The sequence below is a fragment of the Telmatherina bonti genome (genome assembly GCF_933228915.1).
Source record: "Telmatherina bonti genome assembly, chromosome: 6".
In the NCBI taxonomy this organism is placed as follows: Eukaryota; Metazoa; Chordata; class Actinopteri; order Atheriniformes; family Telmatherinidae; genus Telmatherina; species Telmatherina bonti.
Window position 1 is genome coordinate 34,073,138 of NC_136624.1, and position 24,048 is coordinate 34,097,185.

Below are 24,048 nucleotides of genomic sequence, written 5' to 3' on the forward strand. Positions count from 1 at the left end.
ATTATAGACTACTGATAAAATAAAAAGGGTAAACAAGGACTTTTAAATTCTAACAGAAATATCCATCTGTAGATCTAGATCAGGGGTGGGCAACTCTGATCCTCGAGTGCCACAGTCCTGCAAATAGGAGTTTCTCTGCTGCAACACTCCTGGCACACATCAGACCTAATTAGCAGACTTGTGCAGAGCTTGTCATCAAACTCTGCACAAGTCTGCTAATTAGTCATTGATTTGAATCTGGGGTATTGCAGCAGAGAGAGATAGAGAGATAGATAGATCAATCAGCCTTATTTAGTTAATATCTCATTTGTTGCACAGTTTTGATGCTACAGTACAGAACACAACACAAAGCCCATCTTATTCCAGGTTTATTTTTTAAAAAGTTTGCGTCTTCTCACCTGTTTTACTTTAAAAACCAAAACATGATGTAGTACCACTACGACAAAATCATTTTTTTTCTTCCACAGAGCTTCACATGAATGACGAAGATGATTTAACAGTTGTATAAAGTGTAGAGTTGAATACAGATAATAAAGCTATTTCTTTTCAGTTGATTAGTTTTTAAACACAAAAACATGTATTTTTCCAACACACCCAAATGAAATGCAATGTGTTCAACCCTAATGATAATAATAATAAAAATGATAAGGCTGCGTTCAGATCTCGTGTTGGACTACATCACAGTTCAGTGGAGTGGACAATAACTGTTGGGCTCATATTACACATACACTCTTCTCAATAAACAGCAAACCTCCCACAAACAGCAGCTCTGGACTATTTGAAGATATCAGAAAATAAATAATTTTATAATCAAACAGATGACAGTAGTATTACATCCAAACATAACCCACATCCCCTCCAGGCGTCAATATGTGCAAACTGCAAGAGTTTAAAAAGGTAGCACTTAATGAAAGGACCATGGAAAAACAAAAACAAGTGTTTTAAAATGTGCACTTCATGTAAAGCGCAGCGAATGTGGAGTACAATTAAAAAAAATCAGGATGAAGTTGAAGAGCATCGTGGCTTTGTGCTCCCTCCTCAGGCCAGCGGTGGAGTAACCACAACTTTCACGTTATTATTGTTATTAATGCAGGGCTATAAGAATAACAGATGGTCCTTCAACCAAAGGAATATGTTTTGGTACTAAATGGCTATTCTACTCTTACCTGGTGTAGATCCAATACAAAACACTCTCTTTACATCTTTCAATACTGAGACAGGGTGTCGATGTTGTGTTGCAAGAAACTGGACTTGCTGCATGTTTTCCATAAATGCGCTCTCGTGTTTTCGTGATATTAGACTAAAATGCATCATTTTAGTACGACATCACAGCTAATGCTCCGAGTTCAAGCAGAAAACACTCAACATTAGCAGTTTAACATCGGTAGTCCATTTTCACCCATGCCTATGTGTTTGCTTTTAAGACTTTAGTCATCATGGCCAGGATTTCACACACCTTCTCACAATCTGTCGCTTTGTAAAACAGCCACAACTCAACCTGACTACTGATTGTTTCTTTTGTCAAAAACAAAACAACAAAAAAAAACAACAACAAACAAACAAAAAAACACATCTCCCAGCACTGTCCAAAAGGAACCTGGAGAGATTGGAAACTGATGATGTTTCCTGATGGGTATGAAAGGCAGACACCTTCGTTTGAAGCAGAGTCCAAGTCCACACAAGTCCACAACAAACACCCAGACAGAGCAGACACCAGCGGAAGGCATTACTAAAACTTTGTTCCAAAAAGAATAATAATTAGAACAATGACTATGATGAAGAGGATCAAAATGACCAGCATCTTTCTGTTTTTCTTCTGATACTGTTCCGCCTGCAAGGAAAACAAAACAACTGTTAAATATGAGTCAATTTTCCAAATAAAAATACAAATAATTTTATGTGAAAACTCAATTAGGACATGAAACTCCAACACATTATTTTGCTGTCAGGTAAATTAAACACGTATGTTGAATCCCAGTCAACATCCAGTTGTCAGATTATGAGGCTAAAATAATAATAAATGTATCAGTAGATTTAGCACTATGAAAGCTACAGATCAAAGCTAACGTGACTCCCTAATCAGCCTCCACCAGGGCCCTATCCTCTAATGGTGAAGGATCCTTTGGAAAAAGTCCTGAATCCGAACAACTTTGCTATCAGCTGGTCAAACTGGTCTGCAAACACGATTCCAAAACACGGATGGAAACGGTTTATATTTGCGACAGTGCTGTGCGGCCAGTGGGAAGTTACAGGTTTAGCCCCTCTACTAGACAAAAGTTACACAGTATCCCTTTAAGGAAACATTATTCATTTATGCAAACAGAGAAAAACAACATTCTTGACACTAAGCTATGATGTGAGATATCTTATTAAGTTATCAGAAGTGCTTTACTTTACAATCATAGAATATGAACATTGCTCATCGTGGCTTTTGCTTTGATACTTCATGTTCAGGGGTGTCCAAAGCCAGTCGTTGAGGGCTGCTGTCCTGCAGGTTTTCCATGTATCCCTGTTCCAACACATCTGGCTTACACTGAATGAATCCAGGAGACAATGAAGTTCTGCACGATGGCTGATTAATTTGAGTCAGGAGTGTTTTTTTTTAGCAGGGACGCATGGAAAACCTGCAGGATCGTGGCCCTCAGGGACCGGAGCTGGACACTCCTGTTCTAGTTTATTTCAAACCTTCCTAATCCAAACATCTATTTGACCAGGCAGACGCTGTAAAATACAATAACAGGTGAGTGAGACCATACTGTGTTTACTTTTTGTAACTGTTTCAATCCATCTTCCGTTTTAACACAAGCTTGCTCCACGTTGAAATCGATTCTGTCGAGAACGGTGCCCTTAATGAGGAAGAGATTTCATTAGCAGAGGAAAATCATTCGGGGTATGAGTTATGTAGTGTACTGGAGGTTCGCAGTCATGTTAGTCACTGCTACAGCTGCTTCATTTAAAACTAAAAGTATTTTTCCTTTCACATATTTTCACATAAAAAATGAAAAATGCAGAACACATCTTACAAATCATGACACTTATTAAGAAACCCACATTTATACAGAGTGAATAACAACAGTTTTTGTTTTTAAACATTTGCATCTCAGTGACTTTATAGTCATCAGTTACTTTAAAAAAGGTATATTATGTTAAATATGCCATAAAACAACATACTGACACATTAATTCGTTTCAGTTGAGTGTAAAGTGAATAGAAATGTGTAAATTTGCTCAGGATGTTTCTGAGCTGCAACATATGAGCTGCGAGTTTGTGGACGGCTGCTTCCCGTAAGCTATGTGGAGCTACAGACATGCTTGGTTTTAAAGTGTTTTCATTAAAGAATTTTTAATAAATTCAAATTGTATTTATTCATGATTTAGCATTTTGTTCTGACTTAAATGCAGTTTTTCAGACTTCCTGTAGTCCTTTTGACTTAATAACAACTGAGACTTTGACTTTTCTAAATCCGACTACGAAGTCAGAAAAGTAAATCTCCAGTATGTTGGATTTCCTAGGAAACATTCCCAAAAGACAACTCGCATGACAACAAGAAAGGACTTGCTTATCTTGATCTTAACATCCTACATTTGAGTTCCTATGAATACAGCTCTCGCTCTGCAGCGACAAGTACAGAAAGCTGCGTTTCCAAAACACAACTGCATGTTGGTTTGCATCACGAATACCTGCTCCACCACCATTCCAGCCAAGTCTCGGAAAATTTCATTCAGATCTGAGATGGACTGCACTATTTGTCGGATCTCCCTCTCTCGTTCTTCAACCATAACTGTGTTCTGCTCCACCAGCATCAATTGGTCATCTGTGAACCCCTGGAAGACAGGAAACGATACAGTTTTAACACAAATAGACGGCAGGGAGATGAAGCCTCTTCCTTCCTCACAGAAACCCTCAGCAAACACTCAGAGTGCTTTATTTTAAAATCCATTTGAGCTCATTTAAAGTCATGATAGCTCTTGCATTAGACCAGGGATGTCAAATTCCAGTCCTCAAGCGCCAAGTTCCAGTGGGTTTTTGTTGTTTCCCTGCACCAACACACCAGCCAGGTGAGTTGGAGCATGGAGACACTAACTCACCTGCAGGATACCTGTCCTCGAGGTCAGCAGTTTGACACTTGTGCTTTACATTTACAAACAAAATAAAGTAAATGGATTTTTCTTTCCTTTGTGCTCATGCATGTAATATTTCCATTGTAAAACTGTCCAAATCTAACTGTGTTTATTTAAACAAATATGGCAACGCCTCTCACCTTGTCATACAGAGCTAAATCTTCATCTTCTTCCATTAAAGGCCCAGAGTCAAAAAAGTGCTTGGATCTCTCCTCACGATTCTTCATACCTGGTGGATGAAACACAAGGAAACTTGATGATAAAAGAAATGTAGTCTTAGATTCGGCAGTAATGACAGCACAGAAAGGAGTAAGTTTCCCCTAGAGCAGGGGTATTCAACTCAGTCCTACGAAGTCCGCAATCCAGCAGGTTTTCTATGTATCCTTGTTCCAACACAGCTGCCTCAAATTACTGAGCCTTTGTGCCGAACATGATAGGCTGCTTGATCCACTTCATTTGATTCAGGTGTGTTGAAGCAGAAATGCATATGAAACCTGCTGGACCTCGTAGGACTGAGCTGACTTACCCTGCCCTAGAGACCAGGCCTGGACCAGTTCTTACGTTTTAGGTAGCTCGACTGTGTGTGTCTGAAGTTGATGGAGAGCTCCTGCAGGCTTTGTGCCAAAGACGACACCACGTTTCTTAAGAGTCTCTCCTCCTGCTCGGTGCAGTGGCCGCAGCGGGACTGCAAGCTGGTCACAGCTCGCTGGCATCGATGAAACATCTGCAAAGAAGAAAAGAGTTACGAGCTTAAACAGCAGAATCAATGCAACGTGCACTCATAAGTCTCTTTGTATTCCAGTGGAGGAAAAAGTCTTCTTTCCGGCTGCACTGCTGGTAGAATGGCTGCACCTGTGTGATCTCCTGAGTAGTGATCTCAATAGCATGTTCCTCTTCACTACTGTCATCGAGTGTGGGACGATTCATGTGCTTGTCATGAAGTAAGGCCAGTTCCTTCATCTTCTGCCGAATCCGTGTGATTTCATACTGGATCTGTAAGGCGATGATTAGCAATTAATTAAACAAAAAACTGTCAACAGAATCACTTTGTGCTTTGATGACTCCAGGAATGAGTCAAATTAATAATCACTGATCTACTGATCTCTATTTTCTTTTTTAATATTCATCTAATTGCAGTTTTACCTCATCAACCCCCTCTATCCATTTGGGTGGCAGTTTTTTGGTGACTCCAATGGCAGCTTCAGGATCCAGACTGATCCCAGACACAAGAGCCATTCGATCATCAGCCAACTTTAAAAAAAAAAAAAAAAAAGATCAACATGTTTTATATAATAATGCAAAACTGTGATGACAATGGTGTCCCATTTTTGCCAAGCAGGTTATTCTACCATGAAGAGAAGCGGCTACAATACCTCATCAAGCTCCTAATGTGATTGTCAGAGAGGAGAGTTGTTCCATCCAGCAAAGAGAGGAAAATGAGAGAAAGGCAGATGTAAGAGAAACAGAGGCCCAAAAGTCAATGGAAAATACAAAAAAAAAAAAGAAAAAAAGATGTTTTTGCATCTAGCTCAAAACAATTGAAACCGTAACTATAAATCAAGTCTGGCTGCTTGTTTTCATTCTAGCCGTAACCAGAGACATACAGCTGGCGTGGATGCAGAAACAAATGCAGAACTTTGCAATAAGTTGAATAAATTCAGGTTAAATCATAACATGTAAGAGATAGAGACTAAAGAGGCAGAAATGACTAAGAAAGGCTTGTCCAAAGTGGATATTAAAAGAATGAAACAAGAATTTTAAGTGTTTAAAATAAGGATATGTCTCGTATAGTCAATGCAATCTCACCCACAGTAGCAGAAGGAGCACTAAAATTTCAGAGCTGTTTGGAATAATTGCATCTCCAGTGTGTTTGTGTGTGTTGTTTTAACTTACAAACAGAACTGCCAGCTTCTCGCAAACTCGGCTATTCTACCCCTGACAGATACAATAAGCTGAATGCTCATCTCGTACTAGCAAAATAAGCAGGTTCAATTAAGTCTGTACACTTTGTGTTTCATTCTTCTGTCACAAGACAACAAAAAGCATCTCAGTTAAACTATTTAATAGCTTTAGTTTGAAACACCTTCCACATTGCAAATTGCTCTAAAAAAACAAAACAAAAACAAAACAAAACACAGAATCAATTCAATTCACCACAAACTATCAGTTTTCTGTAACACTGATGAATAACTACATAAAATCTACAACAATGATTACAAACACAGAACACAGACACTTGAAGAAAAGGGGGGCTGTAAGCAAGACACTGTGAACATGTGACTTCTGACTTTTCTCCATTTCAGACACGCAATTTGTTTGGTTGGAGCAGAGTAATAAATGCGGAAGGAAAGATTCATGTAGCGTGAATAGATTTTTATAAGAAGGTCCCGTGGTCACAAGATCGAGCAGAGCGTTTCTTTTGTTCTCACCAGTGACCTCCTTCAGAAACAGATTAGATTCTACTTACGATTTGCCTTAATATGATCACTTTTAATAGTGTCATTACATCTAATTCATATGTGATGCAGAGTTTGAACATAACCTTTAAAATCAAACAGGAATCTGAAGCTCAAAAACGCTCTACTGAAGGATTTTCATTGCATCTTCCTCTCATCAGGGATTACTTGCTGGTTTACCTCAAGTAACAAACCAAAAATGCCAATCTGCATTGTGCTTTGTATAGATGCACACAAGACTTCACTCTGTTTGTGTGCATGTTTATTTAAGTTGTTTTAATGGCTCAAATTGAATTTTACCGTGGGGCTTAATAAAGTATTTTTCATTTTGTCAAAGATTGCTTCGTAATTTTGTTTGTATTGTGCTATGAGTGACAGAATACAAATAGCCTGTTTTCATTGCCAATGATTGTAAATATCCTCACATGTGAACTATTTCTGTGAAAGACTAACAGCTGAATCGACCTCAGCAAGGATGTAACTAGTTAAAACATTCACAACGGAGTGAGACTAGTCGCATGTAGGCTACACCTGCAAGGTTTCAGCAGCTCAGGAAAAGTGTCAGGGAATAAGATGAGACTGTGTTGCTACATTTTACTCTCTAAATAAAGTTTTACCTTAAAAATGAGAGAATAATATTGTTTGCACAATGTAATATGATGACATAAATTTCAGGATTGAGCAGTACTAGCTGAGACATCGGCCTCATCAGGCTGACTAAACTTCAGGAAAAACAAAGCAGAGAAATCTGGATATTTTGAGAGACCGTCTTTGCAGTTGTTTGGAGTTTTTCTTTTTTTTTTTGCATCTCCAAGTTCCTATTTCATGTCTCATTCCCTGATGTGAGGCCCATTTGCTGTGGGTTTGAACAGAAATCTTGTGGCTGCTTGTGTGGGAAAATTAGACAATTAATCACCAAACCAACTCTCCGCTTCCTTGCTTCCCATTACGTTTCCACAAGAGATCATCCAAACCAGTACGTTTCTTGTGGATGTAAAGTAAATGTTGCATTTGTGTGCAGAGGACATCCAGCTCCAGTCTAGTTCACATACATATCACAGGTACAGTTTCATCTAGACCAGTGTTTCTCAATTCTGGTCCTCAGCCCCCCTTGCCCTGCATGTTTTATAGGCGACCCTACTTTAACACACCTGAATGAAATGAAGGGCTTGTTAACAGGCTCAGGTGTTTTGGAGGAGGATCATGTCTAAAACAGGCAGGGCAGGGGGGCCTGAGGACCAGAATTGATAAACACTGATCTAGACTAAACCACAACATAGTTATTTATCTTTCTGCTACTGAGGAGCACATGTGGACATTATAAACATGTATGAAGTTTCGAGTGACAATTTATTTAGACAAAATTATAGTGTTTTATGTCCATTTTAATAAATCTCCCGTTAAATACTAGGGGTGGGAAAATACAATCGAAAAATAAAAAATCTGGATTTTTTTTGCTTCACAATTTTAAAATTGATTTTTTTGTTTAAAAAAAATGTTTTTCCAAACAAATAAAAATAATCCATTATAAAATGTTTGACATTTTTATTGTTTTTATTGAGCTTTTTACACATCTTCTTGGGCATTAAAGCAACAGAATGGTGGTCTGGCTACTGTGTTGTTTTCTTCCTCATTGAAATCAAGAGAAATGACGAGCTAAAAAGAAGTTTTATACATTTATTTTGTTTTTAATCTACAAAAATCAGAAATATCAAAGTATTGGCAGAATCGCAATATAAATTGAATTGGCACCCAAAAAATCGTAATCGAATCGGGAGAAAAGCATATCGTCACAGCCCTATTAAATACCTTAAGTTGCTGTTTGACTCTGTTTTTTCTAAAAATTATTTTACTTTTTTTTTTTTTTTTTTTTTTTTTTGTCGTGATTTGGCATCTTTGAGCAAACATGTCTGCACAGTCAGCATCCTCCTCCTCGCTCCCCTCAGAGCCACAAACATCTATCTAGAGGTGAACCTAGGGACAACACCAGCACTAACCACGTACAATACGCTGTGATTAATAAGTATCTTCTATTTATACACAACTAAATCTAGCTATGAGGGCTCAGTGGCTGGCTATATGCAAACACACACATTAAAATGTCAAAACGATGCAGACCACTCACCGCAGCATTGCTACGTGTACTCAGACGGGGGTCGTATGTACTCACTTGCTCTGCCAATATCTGCCGGTTTTGGATTGCATTGTTCCGCATTAACAAGAAGGCATCAGTCAGACGCCTAGTGGCCATGATTGCCTTGCTTGAGATCTAAATTAACACAAGGCAAAGTGCGGATCAGCCGGTGAATGATTAAATTACGTCCACTGACGCGCTGCTAACTTAACGCTAGCTTTTAGCTTTTTCAGCGATTAACGAGGAAAACTCGCCATAAAGCGCCAACAGTGGACATCAAACGATTTGAATAATATTGACCATTTAATCATCTCTAAATATTATATTAAAATATAGGTAACATAATCAAGAGTTTCCTGTCAAATTTGGATTTTAACATCAGATTGGTAACGTCATTCCGCTTTAACGGAGCTACGGAAGTAGAAGAACGTAAACACCTGCGTAGACCGTTTCTTCTTCTACTATAGATTAATGTACTTTCCATCTGTAACTAAAAGGTGTTATTGCCCCCTACAGCATAGGAAAAGAAGACAACTACAAAACTGACTGGCAGAACAGTTGTTATTACACAAGAATAAAGTAGAAAACAAACTCACTATGGGAAAATTTATGAATTAATGACAAGAAGATACAAAAACAGGGATTAAACAATTATAAATAAAACAAACAGTACAAAAAATCTGACAAGTAGAAAAATGGACACATACAATAAACTTGACAAATATAATAAATGCATAATTAAATAAATGAAATGAAATAAAAAAAATACTTTATTAATTCCCAAAGGGAAATTCAATATTGTAGTATATAAATAACTTGAGGAGGTCTTTTTTTCTGGAGGCTGATGGCTGCTGGCAGGAATGATCTTCTCTATCTTTCAGTCTTACAGTGGACCTGAAGAAGCCTGTCACTGAACACACTTTGCTGTTTCATCACTGTATTGTAGAGAGGGTGTGAAGAACCTTCCATCATCTTCATCAGCTTGTGCAACATTCTTCTTCGGACAATCAGCTCCAGCGGCTCCAGAGTTACTCCAAGCACAGAAGCAGCTTTCTTGATCAGTTTGTTGATTCCCCCAAGTCTCTACAACAACTACAAAATGGAGACTGACTGGCAGAACAGCTGTCATTACACAAGAGTAAAGTTAAAAAAAAAAAAAAAAAACAACAAAAAAAAAAACAACCAACCAAAAAAAGAAAAAAAAAAGAAAAACAAAACTTACTTTGGTAAAATTTATGAATTTATGACAAGAAGATACAATAATAGGGATTTAACAATTATAAATAAAACAAACGGTACAAAAAATCTGACAAGTAGAAAAATGGACACATATAGTAAACTTTACAAATATAATAAACTCATAAACTTACAGATGTAGATGAAGTAGAAGACAATTAATCACCAAACCAACTTTCCGCTTCCTTGCTTCCCATTACGTTTCCACAAGAGATCATCCAAACCAGTATGAAGTACTGGTTTGGATGAAGTACTGGTTTTGATGAAGTACTGGTTTTTGCACCTGTCACCACTCAATGGTGACAGGTGCAAAAACAGTGATATATATGTATATATATGCAATGTGCAACATAATTATAATAACAGATGCAGCAACAAGCCCTTTTCATTGAAAGTGCATCTGGGTGATTTCTCTCATAATTCTTCCATAATCAGAGTTAATCACCTTTCACCAATACCATCACACTGATGAGGTTACATGTTCATCAGGAAAAAAAAAAAAAAAAAAAAAAAAAAAAAAAAAATATATATATATATATATATATATATATATATATATATATATATATATATATATATATATATATATCCAACATTTGTCAAATATTTTTTTCTCAGGGATATCAAAATTAAATAATGAATAAGGAGATGCATTTTTTTTAATTATCATCTTTTTTTTTTTTTAAATACATAAATAACAAAGTTGTTAACAAAAAAGTTGTTAACAAAAAACAAAACGAAACAAACAAACAAACAAACAAACAAAAAAACAATTTGAAGAGTCTGACTAATTTCCAGCCTTACATTGCTGCACCTGACACACTGGAACTGCAAGAGTTTGATTCCAGTGATGGTGCATTCACAACTGCACTTATGACTGGAAGTAATTTTTGTGCCCATCTTTGTCACTAGATGCTAGTAATTCTTACACACTGTATCTTTAAGGTCTTACTCTTGACTAGTTCATCATGACCTTAATTATCTTGTCATTTAGAACCCTATGGGCCTTAAAAGCCTGGTCTTCTCTGGCAGATTCCTTTCAAATTCTTCTTGAGGTCCTAAACCAGAACATTTCTTGTCAAAGTCCCTAAGGCCTGGAACAATCTGTTCACTGTTTTTCTTTTTAAAGTATCTTATTAAAACCTAATTTCTATCCATGATCCTTTTCAGATTTTATCTGAGACTTTAAAAATTTTTTTATACCGAGTGAAATAGTTCTCACACAACTGCATTTCTATTGTTGTCTACTCACTTATGTTTTTATTTTTTTATTTGATTGCTGCAATGGGAAGCATTTTGTAACATCATCAGCTGCTGTAGGTGGATGGCTCATTCTAATACAAATGAGCTAAATGAACAAATATGCTGAAACTTAACATATTTTTTTTTATCCTATCCAGAGTTTTTAGAGACAAATAAATTAATATTCTGCATGTCAATGCATTTTATTTACATATTCTATTTTGTATAGACACTCACATATTTACATATTAAAGCTGTGAACAGCAGAGTATGAATATGTAGAAAATGCAATGACTTGTTTGGATGGGAACAGCAGATCAGATCAGAGAGCGTTGCATTTGTCTGTGCGTCTGCGTGCGCGCGTGGGGTTGTGCCACTAACTGTAATTATGTCGCTGAAGGCCCCTCCTCCCTTCAGTCTTAATCCTTTATATCCACTAATACTGCGGCAGACATTTACCCACTAGTAGCAGGCAGCTAACCTATCAGAGGTCCGTGCTGCTGCGTGTTTGGGACAGCTCAGCTGAGCTCTGAAGCTCTGAAACAAGTTTATAAAGAAAAGAAGAAAAAAGTCTGGGAGGGTGTGCTATCTGTCCTCTTCCTGTCCAAACACCTGTTCAGCACTTTCAGATCTCAACCCTGGTAAGTTTACAGGACATGTCAGTCAGTTAGGTACCATTGTTTCATTCTTTAATCCTGTCTGATGGATGCGCGTTTTAAAACGATGTGTTGTTTGGCGCTGCTGATTAAGCTGATGGAACTGTGGATGGACACATTCACTTGCACAAGCAGAACGTCCAAATGTGATGGTGCTTGGCCTGTTTTCAGCTATCTAAATAATTTTCTGTCACTATAGACAGCAGTTTGACTTACGTCTTGTGATCAGACTTTGGGCAGCTGTTCAGCTGTCCAGATGTTGTTGTAAAACTTTGACCCACACCCATGTTTTCTAACATGTAAACAGAAATCTGCATGATAAAATCATTTGTTCGTGATTTACACTGGGGGAGTTCACGTGGATCCTCACATATGGAGGAATCCTAAGACTGAGTAGCAAACTTGCTTGTAGATGACTATCGAGTAATGTGCAATGGTAAGAATGGAACTAAACCGTTTTAGTTGAGTAATAGTCAAAGTAAAAGACCTACCTCGTTGTTTCAGAAAACTCCCATAAGGATTAGAGGCTGTTGTGGTTCCAGTCATCTGAAAGTTAGTTGTTGTTTTTTCTTGCAGCTGATCAACATGGCCTCTTCCGAAGACACAGAAGGCTCTCTGACTCCTGTGGATTTTATCCAGCTGCAACATTACATGGAAGGTGAGTTTTGGGTGTTAATTGATATAAAAGCCACATCGGTGCTGATTGTAACTTGTAACCAGTTGAAGGTGTAATCCTGCAAACATCTATCATTAGATGCCCCTTTTTTTTATGTTGCAATAACCAATTTCCAAACAGCTCATAAAGACTAACACACTGCCACCGCTTAAACCTCCCAGCTGTACATAATGTAGTCCAATCCAGTTTGACTGGTTACAGCACATGAGTGATACATCTATGTTAATGCACCATTAGCAATGCTAAGAAAAGCACATTAAAGCATATAGGAAAATGACAAGGAGCCATTCCTCTGCTGGTGAGTTACATGCTCTGTCTGTGCCTGTATCTGTTTTCAACAGGTTCTCAGTCTTATTCCCACGGTCCAAAAAAAAAAAAACCACACGTCAGGTTAATTGGTGTTTTTACATTGGTGTTGATTTTTTGACTCTGTGCGGATCCTGTGATGGACTGGCAACCTGTCCAGTGTGTACACAGGATCTTGCCTTTTAACATCTGAGATACACTCTCTCTGACCCCAATTTGAAATAAGTAGGTATAGAAAGTGGATAGATCGATCAACATCACTTTTTATTTACTTATTTTTTTCTTTTTTGTCTTTTCATTTACCTAATCAGATTGTAAATATAAAATATTTAATGGAAAAGGTATAATACACTCCCAGAAAATAGTTTGGACACCATCCAACGTCATTTAACAGACTAGGTGTGTCTAAATGTTTGACTGTAGTAGCAGAGAATAATAAGAAAACCTATCTGGAAGTGGGATGATTTATGAAGGTTAATAAACACAAATTAAGATAAGACAGGCATCAGGATCAAGAGTCAAAGTCCAGTAAGAGCAAGAACAGTTTACACACTCAAATTAGACAAATCTCCTCGGTATTCAGGGTAAATGTTCAGGAAATTGCCATTAAACAATTCAAAGCTGCCTTAATCCATAAGTACTTGTAACATTGTGAAATAAATGACAGAGGATGTCCATGAAGGGTCTTTCAGAAGCACAAAGACAAAATTTAAGTGCATGCGGATGTCCTGGAGAATGGAGAATTAAATAGACATGTCGACACCAAACAAAAAGTGGAACTGAGCTAAAAATATTCTGTCCACTCAAAGGCTTTGAAAGAAATTAAATGGGTTTGTAGGCTCTTAGCGTTTTGGGGTTATTTGCCTGTTGGATAATGGATGAATAGATAATTACATGTACACAGCACCTGTCTGGATCCATGAGTGGCATTGCAATGTGTTACATCAGACTACAAACTCCAAACCTGGACTTGATGTTCTTAAGGTTCACACTTAATTTTAACTTTAACTGGTGTTTTAGATGAAAAACAAACATGTTTTCAGTTTAATTAAGTATTTTCTATTTGCACGCCACTTCCTTCATTTAGACTCCTTAATCCAGTCACTTTCTGACCTCTACAATGTTCTCCCTGCAGAGAGTAATCTGAGGGTGAAAGATGTGATCAAGGACTTTCAGCCTGGAGGTCGTCTGGCTGAGCACAGTTCTGGAGAGGTAACCTAAGCACACAGATTCATTCTGAGCAATTATATGTAAAAAGTTATTTAAGTAGTGGATGAGTGGCAAAGCATCTTGTGGTACTGATTAGCAAGTTGGGGTTCATACCTCAGAACCACCAGGTGATAATCTGGTCCCAGGTCCTTGACCTTGTGTTCTCATCTGATTTATAAGCTGCAACATGAAGAAAGATCCGTTTCCTAATTGGATCAATTTATTAAATTAAAAGGAAAAAGAAAAGAAAATCATTTCATGATCTCAAAAAGTACTTTCCAGAGAAAAAGTATTTTATGTTGTAATAGTATCCATTTCCATTTCTTTGTAGTACATAATTAAAATGATTTTATGAATATTTCTCATCAGAATTTTTAGTTTTGCCATATGTTGATCTCACAGTTTTCTTTTTCTCTTGTTAGTTTACAAGTAAAATGGTCTTTCTACATAATTTATACAGAACTAACAAAAAGAATACTTTGGTGAATGTAAGTTTTCCATTTGTTAGCTGATCTTGTCTAATATCACCTTCCCCTGCTCAGTGTGTGGATTCTGTGGGCTTCTGCCTCTTCCTCAAAACCTACCTGGAAGTGGAGGAGTTTCCTGCAGATTTCTGCCAACGTCTTTTTCGATATTTTCAACTAGTTGAGCAAGATGAGTCCACAAAGTGTCCCATACCCAAAGGAGGTAAAATATTTTGAATACCTGTTTGTATTTCAGCTGAAACAGTGGTGCAAATGTTTGGAGGAAATTTGTCATTAGCAGTGCTGCCTAACTCCAAATGTGGCCTTTAAAAGTTTCTGAAAAACTTCAAAAAGTATGAAAGGAATGAAGCTGTAGGTGTAGTTTACCTGTATCACACCTTCATCTTGTTGCTACAGAACTAAACTGATCTTACATCAGTGCTGGTTAAAGTTCCACGTTTGTTCAAAAGGCATCTGTTTTCACAGGTGCGGTCTTTCTTCGTGATGTATCCTGTTACTTTTCAGTGCTTGAGGAAGCACAGCCGCGGGAGAAACTTGAATGTTGGTCTACTTTCTTTGTCAATCTACTTCACTAAAAATAAAAGATGAAAATTGAAACTTGGAATATCACTTACTGACTTTGTTTGGTTCTAGTTACCTTCAAACTTTATGACAAAGATGGCAACGGACTCTTGGACAGTTCTGTAAGTTGCTGACAGGCTTCTCAAAGAGCTACATGTCAATCATATGTTTTAGATCATTAAGTATCCAGGGTGATTTTCTATTTTATTTTATTATTTCTGCATGATTTGCGTACAAGTAGCAGTTTCATTTAACAGTTTATGTTAACATAGTCCCATTAAATTAACTAACTGATATGCAACATAGAAGTTGTAGCTATGGCAATAAAAACAGTCGTATTATCACCAAACTTGCTCTTCAAACCTACCAGAACTGTGTTATTTCTTCTCCAGGAAGTGGATCGTATCATCACGCAGATGATGCGGGCTGCTGATTACCTGGGCTGGGATGTGACTGAACTGAGACCAGTGAGCACTCGCTTTTTCTTATTGCAGTCATGTTATTTGCAATCTTGCGTCAGGTTGTGAGGCTTTCAGGGAGCAAGATGCATAAGGAAGCTTGCTGAGAAGGTTATTGTGTGATGGAAGATTCTTCTTTTGTGATTGGAAAGGTGCTCAAAGACATGATGACTGCAATTGACGTGGATGGTAGTGGGACCGTCACTCTGGAGGAGTGGGTGAAAGGAGGCATGAACAATGTGCCTTTGCTTGTGCTGCTTGGCCTGAAGGTGAAAAATACATTTAATTTGCACCATGTTCCCTTCTCTGGTTTGTCCAGCTTGAATTTAACCATCCACTTTCGTATGAACAGAACACTTTTCTCTGTTACTTCCCCTCTTTCTCGCCTTCACCCACAGATGACAGAGAAGGACGGGCAGCACATTTGGAGGATGAAGCATTTTAACAAGCCGACCTACTGTAGTGTGTGTGAGAACATGCTGCTTGGCCTGGGGAAGCAGGGACTCTGCTGCATCTGTAAGAACTCCCTGCCACCACCTGGGGGCAGTCATGCACTTATTAAACTGTACAAGTGAACTGGAGCAGACAGGCCAGTTCCATTTTAATTGCACAACCTGATTTCTGACAGTGTCAGCTTTCCTGTAAGAAGATTACTTTTATCTTTTCTCTGATATTTGTCTTCCCCAGGCTGCACGTACACCGTCCACAGCCAGTGTGCGAACAAGGATCCTGAACCTTGCGCCCCTACGTTTGTCAAATCCAAGCAGGAAATTGGTGTAAGGAACCCAGTGATCACTTTTTCTGTGGCAGATCTTTCTGCTGGTTTAAGTTTAACTCTGCTTTTCAGATTTACAGTTACATTTACAGACACATTAACATTTTACGTTGAATGACGTTACAGTGTGTTTAAAGGCTGCATTCATCAAACGTCTCTTTATTCACTGTCACAAAGTCTGGCAGCAGTGACAGTAAACACATTAACTACAGGAAACATGGTGGTGGTTTAGCCACTAAGTGCAGCCCATCAGTGTTTTTTAAGTGCAGATTACAGCTGCCACAGTCTGACCTGTACATCTGTTAAATGTCCTAATTCTGCAGAAGCATAGACAATGATCTGGTCAGTGTCTGTTTTTTCTCTCTTTTTTTTTTTTTTAGTATAGCAGCATTATAGCTAAAAGCGGATCACAACAGTAAGTTGTCTTTGCTGGTGAGGTTACCCTTTCGCTTTAGGGGTATTTTATCTTGAGATGCCCATCTGCCTTGTCCATATTGATGCAAATCTGAAACAAGTGAGGACCTCAACAGCTGCTTTAGGAGAATACTATCTGCACTGATTGTTTTAAATCAATATTAAAACAATATTCAGCTTCTTTCATGCAGTGATGTGTTACTTTAATTCAACACAGAAAGAAATGTTAAAGTATGCAGAAAACAATGGATTTGGAAATAAAGTTGGCAGAATTTCATTGCTGAAAGAAAAACAAAACCGAATCGGTAGCACTTGTGGGATGACACCTTCTTGTGCGTTGTGCGCTTCAGAAAGCTGCTCACGCCTGGATCAAGGCTGACTGTAACTCCAGCAAGTGTCAGGTCTGCTTCAAGAAGATCAAAACTTTGGCGGGGAAGCGCTGTGTGTGGTGTCAGGAGATGGTGAGCATCTGTGTACAACGATGACCATTTTTAAAAATGAATTTCTGCGTTTTTTTCTTCTCACCGAGTCCCGTTTTGTTTTAAAGCGACATGACGACTGTGTTCTGCCTGGATTACCGAAATGTGATTGTGGAGCACTGAGAGACCACATACTGCCTCCATGGGCTATCTATGCTGTCTCAAAGGTAAACATGTCTCAACCAGAATAATCAAATGTGGTTTCAGAGCAATTGGATGTTCGGACATTGATCGGCTGTTTGTTGGTTACTTATTGGCTGCAGGAGGAAGATACCAGTCTGTTGAATGTTACTCCTGACGGCCACATCCTGCAGGTCTGTGTCTATTCCACCTTCCTACCTTTCTTTTTACAGCTACATGACTAACTGTATGTTTTTTTTTCCTGTGCATTCACTTTAAAATTGTTCATGCTAATGTCATTGTTTTTTTGCAGAGTTTTTTCAATATTTGATGAGAGTTTAAATGTTGACTGTGAGTGTTTTTTAAATTCAGTTCAGTTTGTGTTGGACAGGCAAAAAGCATCAGTTTACATTAGATATTGCTGTTTACTCTCAATGAATTAATTGATTTCTTCTTCATTTTATGCCTCAGTATTTATTGTTGTTCTGTACCACCATTTAGGCCTACAATGGCTGTTGTTGAATAACCAAAAGGAAATGTATGAAAACAGGACACATTTCTGAAACTTTAATGTGAAGTTGCTGGTGATCATGTATAAAGAGTACCGTCATTGAAAAAACCTTATTTGCAAGAGTCAGATTAAATGTACCTGAAACTTATTTTTGTAAATACGGCAAGTACTTGCAGTCTTAAAAAGCTTAATTGTTTTTTTTGTTTGTTTTTTTTTTTTTGCCCCCAATTAATCAGTGTGAATATGTTCATTTTGCATTCAGTCTTGTTGATATGCTTTTTGTTGTTTTTGACATAAAATTCAACATAAACTAAAATATTTAAACCATTGAGACACAGAAATATTCAGCTCATTTAGGAAAAATGTTTTTAGAGTTTTTTCTACTTCGAAATTTTATTGACGTCCCGAGGGAGGGACTCAGTGATGGACCATCTTCTCTAGGTTGTGCCCTTTCACGAGAGGAAAGCCACGCCGACCTTCACTGTTCAGTATAACTACTCCTAGCAGTTGACCAATCAGATGCAGCCTGCTGGCAGGACAGAGGGCGGAGCTTTCTCTGTTCGCTTGTTTCTTGCAGAGGCTGATCTGAGAGGATCAATACTAAATGAATGAAGGGGTTTGTGAAAAATGCGGGATTATTTCTTGCTCTTCTGGACTTGCATATTAAAATAAATTAGACTGAAATGTGCAGAATAGAGACACTTCAAACTTTCTGTCGCTGTCATGCTGTTTAACTGCAGGATTTCCCCCAAAAAGCTTTACTTACAATTTCTTTAACTTGCTCTAATGATTTTTGAGGAAACAAATGACACTGTCGCATCTGACAATGCTTTTCACTGTCCTGTGGTGAGAAACTCGTTCCAAATGTAGTAGGAGTTTGTGAAAACGAGAAGGTCTGAGTGCACTTTCAGGTTGAGTGAAGATAGAATCCCAACTTTAATTTAACAAACTCAACTAAAAATCCTTCAGCTTGCAGCTTTTAGATGTCTCCCTGATTCAACACACCTGATTCAAATGAAATGGGTCCCTTCAGTCTCATTCAAGTACGCTGCAGCCAGAAAAATCCATAACTTGCAGGACTGCAGCCCTCGAGGACCCCCCTGGATCCCTGTGGCTGGAAGATTCAGAACCATGAGCCTTCATAAACCTTTTGGCATCATTTAGTTTGCTTCATCTAATGTATTCCCTCTTGTATTTTGCTTTATTTTCCCCAGATTGTCCCCATTCCTGACACCCACCCTCTTCTGGTGTTTGTAAACCCTACAAGTGGAGGGAAGCAAGGTGAACGGTAAGTAAGACATACTCCTGTATAGTTTAAAGGAACGGCGGGAATGTTTCCAGTGACAACATACAGTTTTCTTTGCATTATGTCATAAATGTATAATCTCCATGAAAGCTTTTCCCCCTGTGTATTATAATTTCAGTTCATATAAAAGTGTTTTTTGCATTTCTTTTGCAGAGTCCTCAGAAAGTTTCACGGTCTGCTGAACCCTCGTCAGGTGTACAACCTGTCCAATGGAGGCCCTGCTCCAGGGTAACTAATAAAGCTAAGAAGCTTGTAATTTAAATATCTAAATCATGTCAGCTCATTTTTATTAAGCGTGACTTTGATGTTTTTTAGGCTGCACTTCTTCCGTAGTCTTCGTCAGTACCGGATCCTGGTGTGCGGAGGAGACGGAACAGTCGGCTGGCTCCTGGATGCCATAGGTAATCCACATCCTTCAGACCTCCCGAGAGGCAAACTGAGATAACCATCTCTTGAATTAAATAACAGTTGTTACTTGTAATTTCAGACAAAGCGGGCCTCCAGGTGCATCCCCCAGTAGCCGTCCTGCCTCTTGGCACTGGGAATGACCTGGCTCGCTGTCTTCGCTGGGGAGGAGGTAATTTCTAATGCAACAAATATAACTCAGGTATATTATTGGGTAATAACAGCATTTTTCTTGTAATACCATGACAGGATATGAGGGGTCTGACTTGAGGGAAATCCTGAAGGAGATTGAGACAAGTGAGATGATTGCCATGGATCGCTGGAGCATCCAGGTGATCCCAAACGACCCTCAAGAGGCAGGAGATCCTGTACCCTTTGAGATCATTAACAACTACTTCTCTATTGGAGTGGTAAGCTGCTAACTAAGCAGGGAGTCTAAATGTCACACAGTATTCACTGCCTGCTTTAATCATAAACTATTTTTGACACACACAGTTATTTTTTTATTTATTATGATTGCATCAATGTGTGTGTTTACAGGATGCCTCTATTGCTCACCGTTTCCACTCCACGAGAGAAAAACATCCCCAAAGGTTCAACAGCAGGTGAGTATTTACATGAAAATTGATCTGTTATTCTCTTTTTTTGCTGAACATTTTTATTCTGGGGCTCCACTTGTGTACTTTTGCAAAAGTAAAAATAGAAACAGTCCTTAGCTACATTATACTGCGCTTCACAAGGCTCTATCATAACTTTGACTGAAACTAGGCAGATGGTAACACCAGATTTTACCAGCTTTACTGCCTGAAGAGAAGTGTTTTGACTACTCTAAAAAAAAAAAAAAAAAGAGTCTTATATAAGTAAATCATATTTTTTTCTTCCATTTTACATTTAAACATCCTACACTGTAAAGACTTTGAATCCTCTCAAAAACTGTGTAATGTGTTAATGTTATTTAACAAAAACAAAAATGAAAATGTTTTTTTCTGTTTTCAAGAATGAAGAACAAACTTTTGTACTTTGAGTTTGCTACTTCAGAGTCCATCTCTGCCTCCTGCAAGAAGCTGAAGGACTGTCTTGTGATTGAGGTTAGAGCTTAATCTACGGTTATCTGTCTGATTCACCAGGTAGAACAATGTGTGATTAGTGTTTTAATTTCTTTTTGATAACAGTGCTGCGGCAGACATCTGGACCTGAGCAACTCATCTTTAGAGGGCATAGCGATCCTCAACATACCCAGCATGCACGGCGGCTCCAACCTCTGGGGTGAATCCAAGAAGCCGGACGGTGTGTCAGAAGCAGGGCACAGTGATGTCATCACTGACCCCGAACTTCTCAAAACAGTCATACAAGGTGATTCTTTCTTTTTTCATGGATTCTTCTAAATCAGTTTTTAAACTCATAGTTTACAAACTCTTTGAATCCAATCTCTGTTTTCCATGACTCCTCAGACATGACCGATAAGCGTTTTGAGGTGGTGGGGCTGGAGGGAGTCATAGAGATGGGACAAATCTATACTGGACTGAAGAGCGCTGGGCACAGGCTGGCACAGACTTCCCAAATTACCATCAGGTTACAAGCTCTTAAAAACAAGAATATTTGTTAATGCCGCATAGATCTGGTCTGTAGTCTTTTTTTCTTTCTTTATGTTGTCATTTTGTCAAGTTTTTTGTTTTTATTTGCTTATCCTTTAGGAACTGGCATCTGCATGAAAACCATACTATAAAACTGATTATCACTGTCTTCTATTTTTCCACGTGCAGGACAACCAAAGCTCTGCCCATGCAGATAGATGGGGAGCCCTGGATGCAGCCTCCTTGTACTGTAAGTGTTCAAATAGTCTTTACCAGTAAGAAAAAATCAAGTTTTATGAGTGTGTATTTTATTTCAGAAGTGCTGTGGTGACAACAAAGTGCAATGCAATATGCAATGATTTCAACTCTTGCATTGATGCGTATTGATCACGAATGGCGCCACATAACTTCTGCAGCACAGAGAATGGAAGTCATATTTTACTCAGTGGATGTAGCTCATTTAGCCATGAATATCTCCTGGTAAATTTAGACCACTTTTATCCTAAACAGTCTAGTTCTTATTGATTATGTAAATTATATAAAGCATCAGTCCCCCCTTTCATTTAGAATAAGTTCACATTATGAACTGGTATTGCACAACACAGCAACAACCGTAAATATGAAATATTAACAAAACAAAAGCTGCAAATCAGGCTAAACTTCCAGACAACACAAACATGACTTTTAGTGTTGTGTTTTGCAAACCCGCGGTCCTATACCTGCCTTGCTGTTGTTACATCAGTGCTTCAAAGATGCACAATAATCATAAAAATGACTCCTTTATTTCAAACAGTAGTTTAAATTATGACTCAAACATACTTACAAAACAACAAAGCAAGTAAAATTAAAAGGTCACACAATGTGATGCAGAAAAAAAACAACAAAAAATTAATCTACATGTTTGAAAAGGAGTAGAAATAAATACAAAACTTATTAAATCCTACCTTTTTTTCTAAATTTCATTGCTACACGTAATATACTAACAAATTACATAAACTGTTGTTTAGTGGTGAGATGGAAGGAAGACTAATAGTTTATATGGAGATATTTTTCTATACTTGTTTTTTATTGGATTTAAAGTTTTATTTTAAATGTTACTGAGCTAAAATATCTGCAGCTGCCAGGAAGAAGCTACTGGGTGATTTTTAACAGGACAGCCAAGTTTATAAAAGTTATAAACAGGCAATCCTTTAATTGCTTGATTCCATAATCACAACTTCAGTTAGTCCACAGACAGAATACAAACAATATTGTTTTAGTTCAGTAAATAATGAGAAGTGTTTGCAATGTGAAACTTTAGAGTTTGAATCCCCGCTGTGCATGAATCACATTGTCACTTAGAGAAATGTGGAGTAAATGCATCTGTCTAAAAATGTTTAAGACAAAGTCTCAACATCTAAAAAAACTTTGACTTTTAGGTCACATTCATCACAATTATTAGCTTAAAGGTGTCTGGACCATGGAAATGGCTCATTGGGGGTAATTATGTTACAATAAGCTTGAACACACTTAGATGTTTGGTCGTAATGTCCACCTTGAAATAAATTAGATAAAACCTCAGTCATCTTTAACATCAGAATAGCTTATAAATTGAGGTAGGCTAATTCAGCATGATTAACTTAATCACAGACTGAAGGAAATTCATGTTTTGGTGAAGCAGTTTTAGTAGATTGTGAACTTTCTAATGTTACGAAGGAAATATCCGAGTACCTCTGACTTTAACTGCATTGGTTTTTTTTCTGATTAACAGTTAACTTGTCACATATGTGTTGTTAACATCACTGTAATTTCCAGACTAATAGCGCACCTGATTATAAGCTGCACCTTCATGAATCATGCAGCAGCTCTAATTCCTTCTTCAACAGCCACATTGATCGTCTTTAACCTGAAGGCTGCATCATATGCATTTCTTTGTGTGTTTTCAATGATGAGGGCCAGTAAAAATTCTTACATTGAAGACATCATTGTTTAAGCCAAAGGGTTTTGATCATGAGAAAAAAAGGTAGCAGCTAATAGCTCGGTAGTTACGATATTTTGAAATTACTTTAACCTGGCTACTAATTAAATGTTCTTCTTAAGAAATTCATTTAACAAAACCTTAGTGTGTTTCTTATTGAGATCCTGCGTGCCAGGGGGCTTGTCTGCTCGATCATTGTCCCTGCTGTGGTAATCATGCTTGTGTGGGTGGTTTTGGGGTCCTTAGTAGCCCAATGGTAACAGTGTTGGCGGTATGTTGAGGGTGGGGTTTCTCCCGTGTGGATAGATTCCCAACTATTGGTGTTATTTATTTATTATTATTTTTTTTTAATGTAAATCACCTTGTCCTGATTTCTTGGATGAAAAGTGTATAAAAAATAGGGGCTGTGACGATATGCTTTTGTCTCGATTAAATTTGATTCCAATTTCTTTGGGTGCCGATTAAATTTAAATTAAAATTCTAACAATTTTTCAATATTGCTGATTTTTGTATATGAAAAACAAAAAAAAGAAAAAAAAACTTTTTTGCTTGTCATTTTTTTTATTAGGAAATTATGAAAAATCAAGACAGTAGCCGGATAATAATTCTGCTGCTATAATGCCTAAGAAGAAAAGTAAAAAGATCAATAAAAACAACAAAAATGACAAAAATTTCTTAATCGATAATTTTTATTTATTTGGAGAAAAAAAACCCCTTTTTTTTAACAAAAAAAAAAATCGATTTAAAAACTGTAAAGCAAAAAATTCCTATTTTCGATTCTTCTATTCGATTTTCCCACCCCTAATAAATGACATTTGATTTTGGTTTGATTTTAGATCCACATAACTCACAAGAATCAAGCTAACATGCTAATGGCTGCACCAACCAAACCATCAGGCTTCTTTCACCTCAAGTAATGGTTCCAGTTGATCCTCCAGTCTGCAGAGATGACATGTAGAGTATTTAA

The 24,048-nt window shown here is 37.7% G+C and overlaps 2 protein-coding genes across 2 annotated transcripts; one reads left to right on the plus strand and one right to left on the minus strand.

Moving 5' to 3' along the window:
* Nucleotides 1-446: 446 nt before the first annotated feature.
* Nucleotides 447-9,108, minus strand: stx16 (syntaxin 16). The gene is made up of 8 exons (XM_079241695.1): nt 8,703-9,108; nt 5,265-5,372; nt 4,974-5,114; nt 4,683-4,845; nt 4,262-4,350; nt 3,681-3,824; nt 2,766-2,846; nt 447-1,831 (listed from the first exon to the last, which is right to left on the minus strand). Exons 1-8 carry the CDS (start codon nt 8,826-8,828, stop codon nt 1,730-1,732), a joined length of 954 nt encoding a protein of 317 aa, XP_079097821.1. The 5' UTR covers nt 8,829-9,108; the 3' UTR covers nt 447-1,729.
* Nucleotides 9,109-12,430: 3,322 nt separating this feature from the next.
* Nucleotides 12,431-24,048, plus strand: dgkab (diacylglycerol kinase, alpha b; the record flags this gene model as incomplete). Its single annotated transcript, XM_079241855.1, has 23 exons — nt 12,431-12,503; nt 13,963-14,039; nt 14,579-14,723; nt 14,987-15,061; nt 15,155-15,204; nt 15,475-15,549; nt 15,693-15,809; nt 15,939-16,056; nt 16,228-16,316; nt 17,080-17,190; nt 17,277-17,375; nt 17,472-17,522; nt 19,054-19,127; nt 19,299-19,373; nt 19,461-19,546; nt 19,633-19,722; nt 19,800-19,960; nt 20,091-20,155; nt 20,548-20,638; nt 20,723-20,903; nt 21,002-21,122; nt 21,314-21,374; nt 23,918-24,048. 23 exons carry the CDS (start codon nt 12,431-12,433, stop codon nt 23,996-23,998), a joined length of 2,166 nt encoding a protein of 721 aa, XP_079097981.1. The 3' UTR covers nt 23,999-24,048.

Coding starts and splice junctions, on each gene's coding strand:
- stx16 (XM_079241695.1), bottom strand. CDS start 8,828: ATGGCCACTAGGCGTCTGACTGATGCCTTCTTGTTAATGCGGAACAAT. Junction 4,846..4,973: donor CTACTCAGGAGATCACACAG/GTGCAGCCATTC, acceptor TCTTCTTTGCAG/ATGTTTCATCGATGCCAGCG. Junction 4,351..4,682: donor ACAGTCGAGCTACCTAAAAC/GTAAGAACTGGT, acceptor TTCATCCACCAG/GTATGAAGAATCGTGAGGAG.